The sequence below is a fragment of the Helianthus annuus genome, chromosome 10, assembly GCF_002127325.2.
Source record: "Helianthus annuus cultivar XRQ/B chromosome 10, HanXRQr2.0-SUNRISE, whole genome shotgun sequence".
Lineage (NCBI taxonomy): Eukaryota > Viridiplantae > Streptophyta > Magnoliopsida > Asterales > Asteraceae > Helianthus > Helianthus annuus.
The window spans coordinates 19,271,121-19,289,519 of record NC_035442.2 but is presented as its reverse complement, the minus strand read 5'-3'; the positions used below and the strand labels follow the sequence as shown (position 1 = coordinate 19,289,519).

Sequence of the window (18,399 nt, the reverse complement as noted above, 5' to 3'; positions counted from 1 at the left end):
TTCTTTTTCGCCGGAAAACTCAACTTTTTAGCCGGAAAACTCAAACTTTTCGTCCCAAACCTTTTTGTATCCATAGATCGGACCTTTATGAACCTTTTTACGACCAAAAACGTTTTTTCGGCGACCGGAGACTAACGGCGTTAGAGTTCTGCTAGTCAGGGTCCATTGAAGACCAATATATGAAAAGATGGGACCGCCAGTGGGAATTTTTAAAGTTGGGACCGTTGCTGGCCAATGGGCAATAGTTGAGATTATTAAAATCCATTATTCCTAAAAAATAAGGTCGGGTTTTAGTGGTGGTTTCTTAATTGGTTCGATTATTTCGATTCGATTTTTTCTACTTTTTATTATGGTTTGGCAATTCTGCTTTTTTGTGATGTACAATGAAAACTTTCATGGGTCATGGCGTTCTTAGCATCTAATTCCACACGTTGAACTGGAATTATTGGGATCAGGTATTGTAAAACTAGACGTTGTGGGAGGCGGGGAAGTGGCATGGAGACTTCAACCACGCCGGCACACCGCCCCGGTGCCCGGCGTAGTGGTGTGGGCAGGGTTTTTTCACCGGCATGGAAGGGGTTAAGGTGGTGAGGTGGCAGCCGGTGATTGGTGGGTGGAGTTAGGTGTCATTTTGATTGGTTAGTTTTTTTTTTTAACGGCCATTTTCAAGCCCCTTAACACCCCGTGTTTTTTTTTACTACGCCTCCTTGCTAACATGGTTACCACGTGACGCTTCATGCCTCCTTCTTTATGCCTCTGCACACCGTGCAATCTAAACATGATGTTAAACCAGGTATTTAAACATAGCTACTAAAACCATTCAACCAACCCGGTGTGGTGCAGCGAGCAAGATGGGTGCGGTTCCACCTTCCGGGCATGAAATGATGAACTGGGACCAAGTACTAGGTCCAAAATCCAAAAACAAATTCTCAAAAAAATTCACAAAAAAAAATATTTATACCTTTGTAGTTGTACTTTTTAAATAATTTGTTTTTTTTAACCGTAAGAACTCGTTACCCAAAAACTTATAAAACCCCACCAATACCCCGGTTTGAATCAGGCTTACACAGAACATGCGTTCGTTTCTAGGCACGAACAATGGAAGCTGGATTTAGACCCTGCTACAAGAACACGCGCTTTAATCATACGCGTAACATCTTAAAATATACTTATACACACTTCCAATTTTACTTGTAAAAATCAATCAAAATTATTACCTATACCAAAATTACACAATAGGTGATTATACAACATACAAGATGTTGATCTACAAATACATTTTCGACACGCACTTCACCATTCAAGAACACATAAATGTTCTTCATATAGGTACTATACTTTCAACCTATTAAGATGACACATGGAGATTCTGAACATCAATCTGTAATGCTTTTATTCTTTCCTCCATTTTTGTCAGTTCATCTTTAATCATCACAAGTTCATCTAATCTGCTTTGGGCCACTTCCTGATAAGGCTTGCCCACAAACCGAACATAATTTTCTAGACTTTCGGTCGTCTCTAATAGATCTTTTTGCATTGCTTCTTCAAGTTTACGCGCTAAATTATCAGCAGTCCTTTTTACTTTATCAACCACTTTTTGTCTACGAGCCGGAAAATTTGCAATCGCTATGTATCTGTCACATAAAGAAAGAAAGATTTCATTAGATACCTATTACCTAGAACATTTTGTTCGGAAATACAATATTTTTCAATATGTGGTTTCCGTAACATTAATACAGAGGTAGCAGTTCCGGTTGGTTTCGTTTTCTTTCAAACATGTAAAATGGATAAATAAAAAAAAGTAACTTTATTTATAATGCATAAAACCTTTTACAGCATTTTATTTTAAAAAAAAAACATAGTTTTGTAGAAATGACAATTTTCGAATCATATTTGACACACAAAATATATATAGAATGAGATAAGTACACGGATGGTCCCCTGTGGTTTACCAAAATTTTGGATTTGGTCCCTACACTTTTCCAAAAGTACACAGACGGTCCCTGTGGTTTGCACTTTGTAACGCATTTAGTCCCTAACTTGGACATGCTAAAACCTTTAAATTTGTTGATTGGGGACTAAATGTGTTATAAAGTGCAAACCACAGGGAGCATCCGTTTACTTTTAGAAAGCTAGGAACCAAATCCACAATTTTGGTAAACCACAGGGACCATCCGTGTACTTTACTCATAAAGAATATATCAGACTTTTGAACAAAAATCTTCAAAATATGAAAATATGGAATATAGTAGAATTGGTGATTTTGACCTATTTACTTTTGAACGGGTCAAACTAAATTAATGGTATTTATCATGGGTCAACATATGCTAAAAAGAAAAGCTTACTGTGTTTTTAATGCATGAAACCTTTTTAAGTCATTTTACAAAAACTAAAATATTATTAAAATGATATCATTTTCAAAATTATGTTGACACGAACCAACTGTAAAAGATCTAAAATCACGGAGAAATTTTGTTCAAGGGGCAACCCAACTCCACCCGTATAAAAAATGACCCGTTTTGACCCATTACCCAACCGGCCCAGCCCGTCATGGCCCTTGATAGTAAGATGGATTACCCGCCAGCAGAGCAAAGCCCAAGTGCAAGAAGATCTTCTAAAGTTGTTGGTAGCACCGATGTCAGAAGTGAAGCTAATAAACTGGCGGTTCCTATTCCACCAAAGGTCCCCAAGAACTGTAACACAAAGATAGCTAATAAGCACTAATTAACTTGCAAAGTATTACAAGATATGAGTATAATAACATGTGATACGATCAAATTAGCTATACACGTATCGGCCTAAATTTTAAGTAGTTTCCAAACATTTGAAGCGTTACGGAAAACATAAGATGCATGCGTGGTGAGTCTGGTGACTACAACAGGCAGTTTTATGTGAATATGATTCCATTTTTATGTCATTAAAAGATGGCTTTGTGTCTATATGGGTCATAAAGATAAAACACGTGTATAGAGTAAAAGAAAGCTCACCACTTCACGAATTTCTTGGTCAAATAGCTTGGAAGCAGCAGCGGCACTGAAGTCCTCTACTACTTTGATACTGAATTCATTTTCTTTCTCAACCAACTTACGTGTTTCAGATGACATAAACCGGTTGCTAGGGTCCACAATCGAAGCCCATTTTTTCTCGAAAGTTTCCTCGTAAAGTTTTACTTCACGCGCATTATTTGATTGAAGCCACGCCACATATTCCTTGAGTAATCTTTGTGATTCTAATAATGCTGGACCAAGGACATCGTTTCGAACACTTGCAACCGCAGGCATCGGGGATTTATTCCCTCTAAAGACATACGACACCACAATATCAAGATTCGATAACCGCAGAGTTGAAACAATAAGATCCACAATCTGCGATTGTGTTTTTTCTACCTGCATTTCAAAACATCAAAACAAATTTTGTTATAATTAATGTTTTGAAAACCGGATCGGACAGGCCGTTCTGACCGGTCGGACCGAAAACCAGGGTCTGACCGGTCCGGTTCACCCTATCAAACCCGCTTTGAGTCGAACCGGCCAGTTGGACCGGGAACCGGCAGTCAGACAGGAAAACCGGGTGGTCGAACCGGGTTTTTTAGGGGTTGAACTAGGTTTTGATTATAAATTTTCACTTTTAACATATTTATTTTTATAATATTTACGGCATCACCCGGTTCTTACATCCGTTTCGACCGGTCCGACCAGTGATACAGTAAGGAGACCTGTTCAACGTCCGGTTTGGTCCTGAAAAATTTTCACATTAAAAAAAAAAAATTGTTATAGATCATACCAGGGACATAGTTCGTTTCTTCCAAGATATGCTTTCAGTTTCCATCTTCGATTTATAATCTTTAACACTACTTATTAGCTCTTTTATCGAAATCAAATCCTTTTTGGCCCGTTGGAAATCTTGTTCCACGAGATTTTGAGAAGCAGAAAGCAATTGTTCGGCAATTGCGATCGGTGTTTCGAGTTTAAGTTTCATTCTTTCGGTTCCGGTACTTGTGGACCTATCTAAAAAGCTGTACAAATACTTCTCAAGGTCGTAAAAGCTCGTTGTTTCCCAAAAAGAATCGGTGTTCCCCGCCAATTCGTCATTGGATACGTTCAGTTTTCTTTTGAGGGCAGATCGGGCAGATACCGGAAATAATATTACTTCGTTCTGTAAGAGCTTCTGTGTGTTCTCTTTGATAAATCCAATTGCTTCCTCAAGCTGCATTTATTCATTGCATTTATAATTAGAAAAACATATTATTGCAACGATAATATAAATAATTAAATACAACATTAGAAACAGATGTCATATATAAATGAATAATCACTCAAGCAACACATCCAAACAGCCCCTAAAACGAGATTGAAGGGAAGTATGTACAAACCTCGGTAGGAGTTTGGTATATATCCGATTTATTCAGTACAAACACGACTTTTTTCTTCCATTGTTGTGTGTAACGCAAAAAGGCAACCTGAAAAGATCAACAATCAGCATTAGAATAAAGAAATGCATCACAAGCTCAAGCATGGCTAGGACCATGACGTATAAAGGTGGTATTTCGACCCATTTATGGGTCAGCACTCAACAGGTCATTTTGGGTTCTCTAACGAATCAAATGCGTAAGATTTTAAAAAAATGGCTAAAATGGAAATTGGTGGAACAGATCGCCTAGTAGGGGTGCAAATGAGCCGAGCTACTCGCGAGCTGCTCGGCTAGGCTCGAAAAAAAGCTCGAAACGAGCCGAGCCTAAAAACAAGCTCGTTTAGGAAACGAGCCTAAGCCTGAGCTTCGCTCATCGAGCTCGAGTCGGCCCGCGAGCCTAAACGAGCCCACTATTTATATAATTTTTAATTAATATATTAAATAATAATAATAAATAATTTTTATAATATTATGAAATATAACTAAATAATATATAGAAAAATGATAATAATAATTAATATAAACTAATTAATAAATATGAAACGAGCCGAGCTCGAGCTTTAAAAACAAAGCTCGAATCGAGCTGAGCTCGGGCCTGGTCAGCTCGGCTCGTTTGCACCCCTAATGGGTCAAATAGGTTTGAAAGTCACCCGATGTGTATTCAAAATGCATAAAACCTCCAAAATCGTTTTAATTGTGAAAATAGTTCATCATTACATTACAATAATGTAGAATTTTTAATAATAATCAACAAATATATAAAAAAAAAAAAAAAAAAAAACTCTAAGAACGGAAATAAAACAAGTGTTTACAGGCTGTCCCGACACGACCCGACCAAATTTGTACTGCTAGGAAAAGAAATACCCGTTCTGACCTGAACCCATTACCCAACCCGCCTAATCTACCCATTTTTATACCTCACTTTCGGTCAACGGGCGATCTGCAGAAATAACAAAAAGGAGCAAATCTGCACGGGGCACAAACTCTTCAGTCAAACGTTGTTGTCGTTGAAGAATCACATTGGTTCCTGGTGTATCAACAATGATCATCTGTTTTACCAAAAAAATAAATAAATAAATAAATAATTGCAGAACTTACTAGTAGCTTTTATTACGTATTATACAATGAAAAATGGACTATAAAAAAATATAAATATCAACTACTCACGTGCTCAAGTATTGGTGCAGATATATAACATATATACTGGCCATCTGGATGCCTTTCACAACGTTGTTGCTCATCAGAATCAAGCTCGGAATACCGTAAGAAAGTTATCTCGTTTGTTGTAGGAATAACTCCATCTTTAAGGTATTTTCTCCCAAGAAGAGCGTTTATGAAAGTGGATTTTCCAGAATTAAATTCACCCTGCAAGCTTAAGGTCATTAGAAAATCATGATTAATTGGAAAAACTAAAACAGAAAATCCCAATTTAAATTCCCATATCAAGAATATATTTAGTGAAAACTTACGTCACACTCTTCCGACACTAAAATGTCGAATGACTGTTTACAAAAGGATTATTAGAGTTAAAAAACCAGAATAGGATATTCATTCAGTTTAGTATAGACAATTTTATATTTATTTTATGAACATTTTCAAAAAAAAAAAGGATTTTTTTTTAAAGTTTGTTTTGCTGTTCAAAAAAAAAAATAATAATTTATGAACATTTTTTATAGCAACTTTTCACCTGGTTCAACTTTTACGCGTTTATTTCAGGTGACCACCGCTACTTATTTAGTGAGTTTTCTTTTACTACCCGGTAGAACGTAGAAGTGGCGATTTTTAACCCATTTATGTGAAAACGGGTCAAGTCGTGTTATAGTTTATAGAATACAAGTCAAATTAAATAAATCTATAAATTTAGCTAGAAAGGAAACCGAACAACAGTGTAAAACCCGCGAAAACTATACTAAGCAGTTATGACCTAAATTGCTTTATTAAAAAAGATGACTAGTTCAATTCAACTAGTTGTAATCATATACAATCAATTAACTATTTGTAATTAAAAAAGTCAACAGAAAAAAGTCAAAACACCAAACCTAAACAAATTGCTAATCCTAATGTGAGTTGAATGTTGTTTTGTAACAAATATAAAAGAAAAATCATTTGAAATCAAGAGCTAATACCAATTTACACCCGCAGAACCAGAATTCGTTGAAGTTCAGCGCACAATTACCACTATAACCAATAAGAACGGTTCACTCAGGTGTGAAACTGCATCATTGAGAAGTGAAATTTCCTCCATCTGAAATAAAAAAATCATCCAAATAACTAATTAGCGTAACTGAATAAAAATTGAAACCGAAAATTTAACCATATGAGTATTAGAGGTGGCGCATATAATGTATATATGTGTGGGCCCTCGGGGGGAAAAAGTTAAATTGCACTAATTTAATGTTATTTTACTAATTTCGTGAAAATAATGTTAAAAGCGGCGGACGGTTAATCATGCATCATGTGGTGGCGTTGATAGCCGAAAGACAAGGGGTTACATGCACTAATCGGCCTTTGTCCCGATTGCTAAGTGTTATGTGCCTTATGTCCAAGGTTTGATGCAAAACTACGATCGAGCCGGGGGTCTCACTGGAAGCAGCCTTTCTATTCCTACGGGGTAAAGGTAAGGCTGTCTACATCTTACCCTCCTCAGACCCTAGTCCCAACCTTAGCTTTGCTATTGGTGAGATTTACTGAGTATGATGATGAGTATTAGAGGTGGCAATTTCAATCCATTTATGGGGTCATTTTGGTTTGTTATTTGTCTACAATTTAAACGGGTATCATTTATAAATGAGTAAAATGCCATTTTCGTCCCTGAGGTTTGGCTAGGTTTGTTTTTTCGCATCTGGATCCAAAAGGTTTGAAATCTTTCTATTTTCATCTAGCTCGTGAACTCCATCCATTTTCTCTCCGTTAACTGAGGGCTATTTTCGTCTTTTTTGTTAACTTAAAGGGCAATTCGGTCTTTTTCACTTTATGTACAAGTATTGCCCTTTAAGTTGACAAAAAAGACGAAAATACCCCTGACATAACGGAGAAAAATGGATGGAGTTAACGAGCCGGATGAAAATGGCAAGATTTCGAACCTTTTGGATCCAGATGTGAAAAAACAAACCTTTGGACGAAAGTCGCAAAACTGGCCAAACCTCAGGGATGAAAATGGCATTTAACTCTGTATAAATTATCTAAAATGAAAAAAAGTTAACAAGATTGAAAGATCACCAGAGGCGAAGCTCTCTGAATAACATCAATTGTTTCAAGCAGTAACGACCTCTCGGTTTGTATCAACTCCCTTTCTCGATCCACCAAATTGACAAAACCCGCAAACCCCTTTTCAGTTGGAAACCCGTTTGACCGGTCAAACTCCAACCCGCTATCAAAAGCTTCCGTTTTCTTATCAGATGCATGCATGCTATATATCTTGTTCAACCCATCATTGCCCAACAACTTCAACCCTTCCAACGAAACAACTAAACCACTTGCTCCAGATTGTAGTGCGTATGACATCTCATTGAATAATTTATCTTCGTTAATTGAATCAACAGACACAAATACTGGAATTTTAATTTGATTGATTGCGGAAATTAACGGTTCCTCTGTGAGTTGTTCGTTTTTGTTCTCGTAGATTAGAAAATCAGCACCTTCGAAACTAGAGCCGTTCATCGCAACGTCTGACGTTTGCACTTTTCTTCCGATTAGTGGAAGAAATACAGAGTCGGATTTTGAATCCATGATTGTATTTCTTGCAACAATGGCAGGTAAACCTGTTTTCAAAGTATAGAATATATATAAGCATGTTATTTAAAAAAAATTCAGCTATAGCATATATGGAAACGGGTTAAACGGGTCATAATTTTTCCCAAAGTGTGATTTTTGACATAAAACAATCTAAACGTGTTATTTTCAAAAATCACTGTTTTTGCAATACTATAGTTTTCGTAATTATTTCCAACGTACCGATTAGTTTTTTTAACTAAAAGAAACCTAATGTGTTAACTCATGTAAAACACAACACGACGAGAATGCGACATATGCATCAATGATCGATCGTGTTACGTTGTTCGAACATTTATATTTATCTCAAGAAAAATGTAACCATAGTATGATACAATTATTCGATCCTTATTCAATATCTATGTCACTTAAGTTTAACCTATAAAGCAACCTAATTTATATCTGGGTCAACAATAATGCACAACATAATACCTCAATCCACAAAAAAATGTGCAAAAATTCAAAATTAGGGCAAAATCAAAGATTCAAAAAAAAAAAAAAAAATCAAACCTTGATCAGAAACAACAACACCACTAGCATTAACAGCAGTGGCAACATCAACCCTTTCAGAAACCAACAAATAAGCCCTGTCTCTAACAACAGATTTCAACAAACAAGCAGCATCATAAAGCACCCTCCCATTCCCATCACCACAATTCAACACAACCACACCAACAACCCCAGAAACAGCCTGATCAACAACATCAAGAACCATCTTCCCACCATCAAGAACTTGTTCAGGGTTCAGTTGCAGGACAACATTGGGGATCTTGATCTCTGGCCTCTTGTACCCACCTGGGAATAAGGTTCTTTGAGTGTTTTTATTGGTGTTTGAGGTGAAAGAACCGTTCTTTTCTATGCAGGTTATGATTGAACCGGTGGGGCGGTGGTGGTGGTGGTGGAGTTTGAAGAGTGGTGGTGGTGGACGGTGGTGGTGGTGGTGGGGGTGGGTGAAGAGGGGTGGGGTGGGGTGGGTGATTGAGTGGTGGAGTAAGGAGACCATTGAGGGTTATGGTGGATTAAGGGGTGGGTTCAAAAAGATTTTGCATAGAGAAAGATTCAAGATTATGTGTGTGTGTGTTTGTGGGTGTGTGTTTGTGGGTGTGTGTTATCTTGAGATTTCTGTGGAGGTGATGATGGTATGAGATTTCATATTAGTCTTATCTTTCTTGAATTATTATTATTATTATTATTATTATTATTATTATTATTATTATTATTATTATTATTATTATTATTATTATTATTATTATTATTATTATTATTATTATTTTATTTTATTTTTGTTGGGTGGAAAATGTCAACCCATTTAATTCCCGCCTTCCACATGCTTCATTCTATTTTTTTTTATTATCTCACATGAATATTTTTAAAAAGTTGTTTTTAGATCCAAAATAATCTAAAAAGAAAACAAGTATTTTAAAAAAGTTGTTTTTAGATTCAAAAGGCAGAAGTCAGTAGGGATGAGGAAATGGTACCCGGTACCGGTACCGAATTTACCAAACCGGTAAATTTCGGTATCGATTCGGTACCGACTTTTTACATTTTCAGTACCAGTCCGATACGGTATCAGTTCGGTACCGGTTTTTACCCTCAAATATCAGTACCGAACCTTACCGTACAGGGAATATTCGGTACCGGTACTTGTACCTAGTTTTGGGGATTTTCAGTTCCGGTACCGGTTCGGTACCTTTCGGTACCGAGCTCATCCCTAGGCGTTAGATCGGTGATGCTCTTTTGATGTTGGGTGATTTGGTGTAGGTTGTGTTTTGGTGTTTGCTTTGTGGGGTTTTATTTTCATTTATCGTGTTCATTCCCGCCTCCTACATGTTTCATTCAATTTTTTTTATAATCTCATACGAGTATTTTTAAAAAAAAAATGTTTTTAGTTCTAATAGAATCTCATATGGAAAATGAGTATTTTAAAAAAGTTGTTTTGTATATCACATCATACGGATTGTATGATGTCATATGGAATATCTAAGAAAGCGAAAAAAAAATGTCATACTTGTCATATGACTTTGTCAGTAGTTATACCAGTTCTTTTATCTTATATACAATAAGTTAAACCAATGTGATTTGTTATATGTGGTAGTCATGGAGCTTGTTTTATATGGTTGTTTAACCTTAAACATAACTTTTTCTTATATACTTTGTCAATAGTTATACCAGTTCTTTTATCTTATATACAATAAGTTAAACCAAAGTGATTTGTTATATATGGTAGTCATGGAGCTTGTTTTATATGGTTGTTTAACCTTAAACATAACTTTTTCTTATATACTTTGTCAATAGTTATATCAGTTCTTTTATCTTATACTAGTATTAAGCCCCTGCGTTGCAGCGGTTGTCATAAAACTTTGTTAAGTAGTAGCAATACTATACCATTGTCAGCGACCACCAACACCAGAAAAGATCGTAAAAACAAAATTAATAAACGGGAAAAAATAACGCCGAGTGAAAAACAGACGTAAAATCTTTGAATCACGCACGCTCGTTGCTGAGAAATTAAACCGAAACGTAAAACATAGAAAAAAATAACTAAGTCCATCTAGGACCCGCGTGTTGGATAAACTTGTCAAACGCAGAAAAATAGATGTGACGCGACGGGCCAGTCAAACAGCAAAAAAATATACGAAAAATGTTGAACCCCACACGCACGTTGCGGTGCGTTAACTCACAAAATTTAGAACGAAATGAAAAACTTGGGAAAGATGAAAAGTATGGTGGACCAAAATTGAAAATAAAAAAGAGTTGGGATTAAATTGCAAAAGATGAAAAACTTTAGGTTAAAAGTATAAAAACAAAGGGTCTAAATTGCAAAATTGACTTATCCAAAAAAAAATTACAAAATTGAAGTTATTTATTAATTTTAGATAGGCCAATTGGATTTTAACACCTCTAACTTTGAAGAGTTGGCCGATAACACCCGCAACTAACACTTTGATCTGTGACACCCCAAACTTTTAATTTTGTTTGTCATTTCACCACTCAGTTAAAATGACTAACTGAGTTAGTCTTCCATCCTACATGGCATCCTACGTTGACTATAATTGCAGATGTGGCACATTCATGGTATAAAACCCATCTTCTTCTTCGATTTTAACCTTGCACAAAGAAGGGAAACCCTAAATTGCTCATACGCATGAATCGACCCAAATCCAAACCCTAATTTGCTCCCTAATTTGCTCATCACGAGATCAGAGCAAACCTTCAACTTATTGGCTGATCGACATGTCTACTTCTTCCAACTCTTCATGTAATACCAACCGAATCCCTAAAATATTCAAGGTGGACATGGATGGGAAGTTGTATTGTCATCACGAGATCAGAGCTGTTATTCGCATAGCAGGAAGGAGAAGTGTTCGATGTAGTGCTAAATTTTACAGTTGCTCACAATGGCCGGTAAGTCCTGTGTATCCATGTATTGAATTTAACTTGTTTTTGAACTGACGACATGATGTTGGTTTGTAGCGAGACGACTGCAAGTTCTTTATGTGGAAAAAAGATTTCGACAAATTATTCGAAGTTCATTCAACTTGCAGCTCAAGTGCAGTTACAAGAAGTGATGCTATGACCGGGAATGAATATAATTTGCAATTGCGGAACAACTTGCTATCTCAAGAGAACAATATGTTGAAACGACAAATTTGTGCGAAAGAATTCATGTTGAAGCAGCAGTTTGTGTTTAGTTTGTTTGTTATCATTGCCATGTTGTTTTACGTAGTGTATCGAATTTAACTTGTTTTTGATTGTACGTTCTTTGAACACATGAATGAATGTAGTGAAGTTGGGCTTTGATGTCTTTATTTGTACCATATGTGCAGACCATTAGACCATTTGCAGACCACAAGAGACTTTGACTTTGAAACAAGTAAACAACTACCAAAACAAGTGTATAGACCATTTGAACATTTGAAACCACATGTGCAGACCAAAACAATACAGCACAGTTTGAAATAACTACTATATATGCAGACTAAAACAAGTGTGCAGACCATTTGACCATTTGAAACCACATGTGCAAACCAAAACAAGTGTGCAGAATATGCAGAATGACCATATACCCTTGTGACCATATATGCAGACCAAAACAATTGTGCAGAGTATGCAGAATGACCATTATACCCCTGTGACCATATATGCAGACCAAAACAATTGTGCAGAGTATGCAGAATGACCATTATACCCCTGTGACCATATATGCAGACCAAAACAAGTGTGCAGACATAAGTTAACTGCAGAATGAGTTTAACTTAACTGCAGAATGAGTTTAAGTTAACTGCAGACATAAGATTCAGCACTGCAGACCAAAACAAGTGACCATTCTACCCTTGTGACCATACATGTGCAGACATAAGTTAACTGCAGAATGAGTTTAATCAGTTTAACCATTCAAAAGATTCAGCACAACAGTCATAAGTTTACATAGTCATAAGTTTACATAGTCATTACACAACCAACAAAATATTAACCATTCATAACATATTAACTAACTGCAGCCTTCTCCGTTGGTCTTCCCCTTTTACTTGGTCTTCCCCTTTTACTTGGCCTTCCCCTTTTAGTTGCTTTTTTCCTTCTGATTTCTGCCGCATTTTGAGAATCTGTTAACATTAAACAAATTTAGGAAACAATCATATAATCAATAAACCAACTGAATATATTGAGTTCACCTTTAACTATGCATTTTCTCTTGTTGTGACCTCTTTCTCCACAAATCCCACATGTCATTATGTCACACCCCAACCGATGGCGGAATCATCGGGGCATGGCACTGAGCGAAACAGATTGTCCAGAAGTTTCCACAACAACTATTAATACTATTCAGTTAAATGATACGTCCCATACCGTATCCCAAATAATACAATATATTATTACAAATAACAACTAGCCAAGTATTCTGTTCCGACAACTTAGATTTAAATAAAACAAATAAATATTGTTCAAATGCTCCTAAAGACTCGGTCGGACAAGATCTACAGACAACTATGCTCTAGACACTTGATCCTGACAGACAACTATTTGTTGGGGGCCTCTAGAGCTTTATTCTAGCCTCGCTTTCCTAGCAAGCAAACATCTTAAACACCTGTCACATACATTAAAATAGAGTCAATACATATAATGTAAAGGTGAGCATACAAGTTTGATATTAGCATAATAGAGTTCGAATAGTTTACGCGTAACCAGCACGTACACAAAGGAAAACGAAGCATGTTAATTATCGACATGGATCTATCGATACCAATGACTGCGGGTTGACTGTCCGAGACAGTTCGCAATACATGATTACTACCGTAATCCATGCAAGTAATTGTCCTTAACAACCCCCGTGTGAACGGGTGCTGAGTCCAAACTATAGTACTACGTCGTTAAGGCAGGTAGACAGCATTCCACGTGTAAACACAATCAACAAGCATTTATTTAGTCACGTAATACATGCATATTGGTCAGCGTTTAAATAACTTGAGTAGTGTGATCGTTTGTGTTTTGATATAAGTAACGTATGTAACACCCAAAAGTGCTAAAAGCAAAAAGGGATCGAGTATACTCACAGCGGTTGATTGATGGATTGAAGGGAGCGCTTGAGAGTAGGGTTAGCCTGAACAGTTTGATAGCATAACAATGAATACACGTAAAATGGAAACAAGTGTAAGTGGGTCGAACAGCCTGGTCGATCGAACAGCTGGTTCGATCGAACGGGTTGTTCGTTCGGTTGGAAAGTCCGTTCGGACAGTCTGTTCGATCGGCCGGTAGGTTCGATCGGCTGGACTGTTCGAGTGGATTGTTTCTTCCTTTGAGTAGGATGTGTTCGTGTATGATGGTTTGACCTTTTGAAGTTTTCGTTGTAGTATTTGAGAACACTGAAGTGTCCTTGCCTTTCAGGTCGATCGATCGAACAGCCTGTTCGATCGGTCGGCTTAACCGATCGGTTAGGAACTTCAAAAGTGAGTCCTCAGCTGGAGGTCACCTGTTCGATCGAACAGCGTGTTCGATCGGGTGGCACTCAGTACTACTACGAGCTGTAAATCGATTAAGTGTTGAAGCATAGTATCTCATGATCCGATGAGTAATGTTATCAAACAGCTCGTTCGATCGAACATCACCTCGTTCAATACTATACTTCATGAAATTGTCAAAGTGTGGGGCCACTTGCTAGCCGATCGGCTGGCCTGGTCGATCGGCTGACATGTCCGATCGGTTGGACTGTCCGTTCGGACAGCCTAACCGTTCGGTCAGCATCCTGACCTGGTCGGCCTGTTCGTCTAACACTTGGTTGTTTTCGTTATTTCGAGGTAGTTTGACAACGAGCTGAACCATGGAACCTTCATTCTTACTTGTTTCCCCTGCTCGGACAAGAATCACCCAAGTCCGGCCGGTAAACTGCTCGGAACGGTAGTTTGATGTTTAACCCGAAGTCGGTGAACCTCGTAGATAGAATCCGAATCTTGAACCACTCACCCATTAGAATGATCGGTGAGTTGACTCAAGCTCCGTTTCTACCGGTTTGAAGGCGTTGAGTGTAAAAGAGTTGAAAGAAAGTTAGGATTTCTTCTTCCAATCCTCTATATCATGTAAATGTTTAAATCTATGATAGATCTTAGCTTATTTATGTGGAAATCGGTTAGATCCAAGCTATTCATAGTGGAATGAGGCCAAAGCATGATGTTCTTGAAGAACACCATGATGACATCATCCTAGACTGCTTAAATCTTGATGATTTCACGGTTAGAAATCAAGATTTGAAAGATAGAAAGGTGTAGGAGTGTGCATTGATCAAGAAAGTACAAGATTTAGGATGAAAACTTACCGGAATCGGAAGAAATCTGAGAAAAGAAGGGGAGCACGAGCTGGTCGGTCAGAGAGTTTCCAAAAGTGGAAAGAATGACAATGACAGCCCTATTTATAGGCTTCCCAAAGAGGAAAGGGCTGGCCGATCGGCCAGGCATCCTGATCGGACAGCCTGCTCGATCGGACAGTCCGTCCGATCGGCTGGGCTGTTTGATCGGCTGACAGCCTGATCGATCAACAACCTGGTTCGAGTGTTCGGTGCGACGATTTTCGATATTTCGATTTCGATTGAAGAGGATACGAGGACGATAGAGTTTCCTATTCAAATTACTTTCAGTCCCAACCACTATATCTAACATACAATCATCTATATTCACACTATGCTTGCATTTCCATTCGTCATAATTCGATTTCGATTGCATTCGATTTGAGTTTCGAGTTTCGATTCGAGTTTCGATTGATTCGATTGATCACCATACAAAACATAAAGTAAACACGCACAGGTAACACATAAGGCACACACACGTATAACAACAACCAAAGTTCGCGTAATTCGAGATTCGAGTTCGATGATGGTTAGATCGGTTTGATTACTGATTAGTTAACTTTATCGCATTGTTACTTCCTACTATTCACAGTCGTAAATCGGTTCGCGTCGATTAAACATTCGATTAGTTCGATTCATTTTGATTAACAACACTTACTCCACATAATACAAATAAAACATAAAATAGACTAATTATAGTCAAAGAAGTCAAAGTTGACTTGGACTTTGACTTTGACTTTGACATACGAAAACACGGGGTGTTACAGCCTCCCCTTGTTTAGGGAATTTCGTCCCGAAATTAGGCTCGAAGCTGCACAGCACCGTGGGTGATATTACTAATTTCTCGCTTTAGATCTTCATTTGAACAACTGTGGGTACTTGGCCTTCATGTCGCTTTCAAGTTCCCAAGTGAACTCTGTGCCTCGTTTGCCTTCCCATCGGACTTTCACGATAGGGATGCGTGAGCGCCTGAGTTTGTTAATGCACTTTAGGTGATAAGTGCATGCCTTCCAATTTGTAGGGTCTTTATTGGATATGTATTGAAACTTAGTCCAAGTTTTAACCTTGGACATTTTGTCCAAGTTTTAGTCTAGACTTTTGTCAGAGTTTTTGTTTAGGACAAAAGTCAGGGTTTTGTGTAGTATGTTTTGTCCGGGCTTTCTAGTTTGTCTTGGAAGTCCGGGGTTTGCCTTGTATATATACCTTTATGTGGAATAGACAAGGCGGCGATTCTGTGTGAAATTCTGTGCACCTAACCCTAATCATTGTGTGTGTGTTTGTCTGGTGGCTACTGTGTGTGTGACGTCATTCATCTTCCTCATCAAGAATACTCTGTGTATTCTTGATTTCTCTCACAAATCTTTGCATTCTGGTGTTTCATCTACAGATCAGGTGGATTCCGCACACCTGTTGGTTGCATTAGCTGAGTGAGATCTTGGATTAGGAGGCCTTACAAGTGGTATCAGAGCAGTGTGCTCATACTACTGTAGGTGTTTCTTAGTTTGAAGGTTTTTGTGAGAAAAGTTCAAACTTTGATAGGGTTTAGTGAGTGTTTAGTGAGTTTTTTTGTGTTTTATTCATGATTCTTCATTCATTTCTAGTGATTTGATGATGGATTTTGAGTAGTTTGGTGATTTTTAGTGTTGATCTTCATCTGGTTTTTTACAGGGGTTTTGGTTCTTGTTCATAATGTGTTGAAGGTTGAAAAAGATTCCTAAGTTTGATCTTTGGAAGTATTGTCCGTAGTTTAAATTTTGTCTTTGTGTTTCCGGGGTATTGTTGAACCAGTGTGAAGTCACATTGGGGAGATAGTCCGGAGACTGATTACTGAGCTTATTGAGTCCGAATTTTCTATACATCTCATCAGTCCGAATTTTAGATCATTTTATTAGTCCGAGTTTTGAGTCCTTTCATCCGAGTTTCTTTATACTTTTATTGAGTCCGAGTTTTGAGTCCTTTCATCCGAGTTTCTTTATACTTTTCTTGAGTCCGAGTTTTTGAGTCCTTTCATCCGAGTTTCTTTATACTTTTATTGAGTCCGAGTTTTTGAGTCCTTTCATCCGAGTTTCTTTATACATTTCTTGAGTCCGAGTTTTGAGTCTTTTATCCGAGTTTCTTTATATTTTCTTGAGTCTGAGTTTAAGTCTAAGAACCTTTACTTGATACGAGTTTGAGTTTGAGTTTGAGAAACCTTACAAATCCAAGTTTGAGTTTAAGAATCTTTACTAGGTCTGAGTTTAAGTGTGCACCTTCTTTGGTCCGAGTTTATGTGCTAGGTAGTCCGAGTTTTAAATCTACTTGTCCGATTTTAAAAACTCTAGTGTTGTGTCCGAGGTTTATGTTTCATTTCAGGTCTTGATCCGGGTTTTACACTCTGATTAAAGCCTCAGACATTTCACTCCGTGTTTTCTCTCCGAGTTTGGATTTAGAAAACCTTCCCAGTGACACAGTTCTTGCTTGGAAACCTACTGTTGTTTTCTGTTAAACTCATTATTTCTTTCACAACTACCTAGAAATGGCAAACAACAATCTGACTGCAATGGTGCAAAACCTCAAGCACAATGCTGAGGTAGGGAGTAACGACAAACCTCCTTTGTTGATAAACGAGCTTGATTTTCCTGAGTGGAAGGAGCATTTCGAAAGGTATGTAAGAGCGAAAGACATCAAAATCTGGTTGTGTATCGTTAAAGGATGTGGGGCTACTCCAGTACGTACGTTGACGATTGATACTTATTTGGCACTCACTGACGGCCAGAAGAAATTTTATGATTGTGAAGAGAAAGCTATGTCAATGATTACGATGGCTATGACACAATCGATACTTCATACTTTCCGTAAGAGAAGTAGCTCGAAGGAGTTGTGGGATAGTATGATCGAGCGCTATGAAGGAAATGCAATGTACAAGAAACAACGACTCGAACGTTTGAAGACTCAATTCGTTGTGTTTAAAGCGTTAAGGAATGAATCATTTGATGACACAGTGAACCGATTTTATCATCTGTTGAGCGAACTTGATAGAAGTCAAGAGGGTATCTACACTGAATTTGAGAAGGTTGAGAAGTTTCTGAATTGCCTTTCCAAAGAATGGAATATGTACACCGCGTTGATTCGAGAAGGTGTTCTCTACGAAGAGCTCTCATTGGAAGAAGCTGTTCAAAAACTAAAGGGTTATGCTTGGAATATGGAAGATCAAGCATCTGATTTTGAGAAGATCCAAGATCCTCAGTTATATAAAGCTTCAAAACCATCGGATAAAGGTAGTAATGGTGGAGCCGGTGTTGCCCTATATTCAGAGAATGAAGTTCCTGCAAGTGAACACGCCTTTATAAGCAACAATGTCAGTTCAGGTGGAACAACCAATTCCAATCAAGGAATGTACTCTT

The 18,399-nt window shown here is 37.6% G+C and overlaps 1 protein-coding gene across 1 annotated transcript; it reads right to left on the bottom strand.

Moving 5' to 3' along the window:
* Positions 1-1,122: 1,122 nt before the first annotated feature.
* Positions 1,123-9,308, bottom strand: LOC110884120 (probable transmembrane GTPase FZO-like, chloroplastic). The gene is made up of 10 exons (XM_022131796.2): positions 8,692-9,308; positions 7,630-8,171; positions 6,587-6,655; positions 5,578-5,775; positions 5,328-5,459; positions 4,373-4,459; positions 3,784-4,206; positions 2,988-3,386; positions 2,578-2,693; positions 1,123-1,634 (listed from the first exon to the last, which is right to left on the bottom strand). The coding sequence occupies exons 1-10, from the start codon at positions 9,182-9,184 to the stop codon at positions 1,349-1,351; spliced, it is 2,745 nt and encodes a 914-aa protein (XP_021987488.1). The 5' UTR covers positions 9,185-9,308; the 3' UTR covers positions 1,123-1,348.
* Positions 9,309-18,399: the final 9,091 nt, after the last annotated feature.

Excerpts from the sequence above, each read along its gene's own strand:
- LOC110884120 (XM_022131796.2), bottom strand. The coding sequence starts at position 9,184 with ATGGTCTCCTTACTCCACCACTCAATCACCCACCCCACCCCACCCCTC. Across the intron at positions 4,460-5,327 it reads GCCCGTTGACCGAAAGTGAG|GTTGCCTTTTTGCGTTACAC; the intron begins GTATAAAAATGG and ends TGATCTTTTCAG. Across the intron at positions 1,635-2,577 it reads GGGCTTTGCTCTGCTGGCGG|ATACATAGCGATTGCAAATT; the intron begins GTAATCCATCTT and ends TTTATGTGACAG.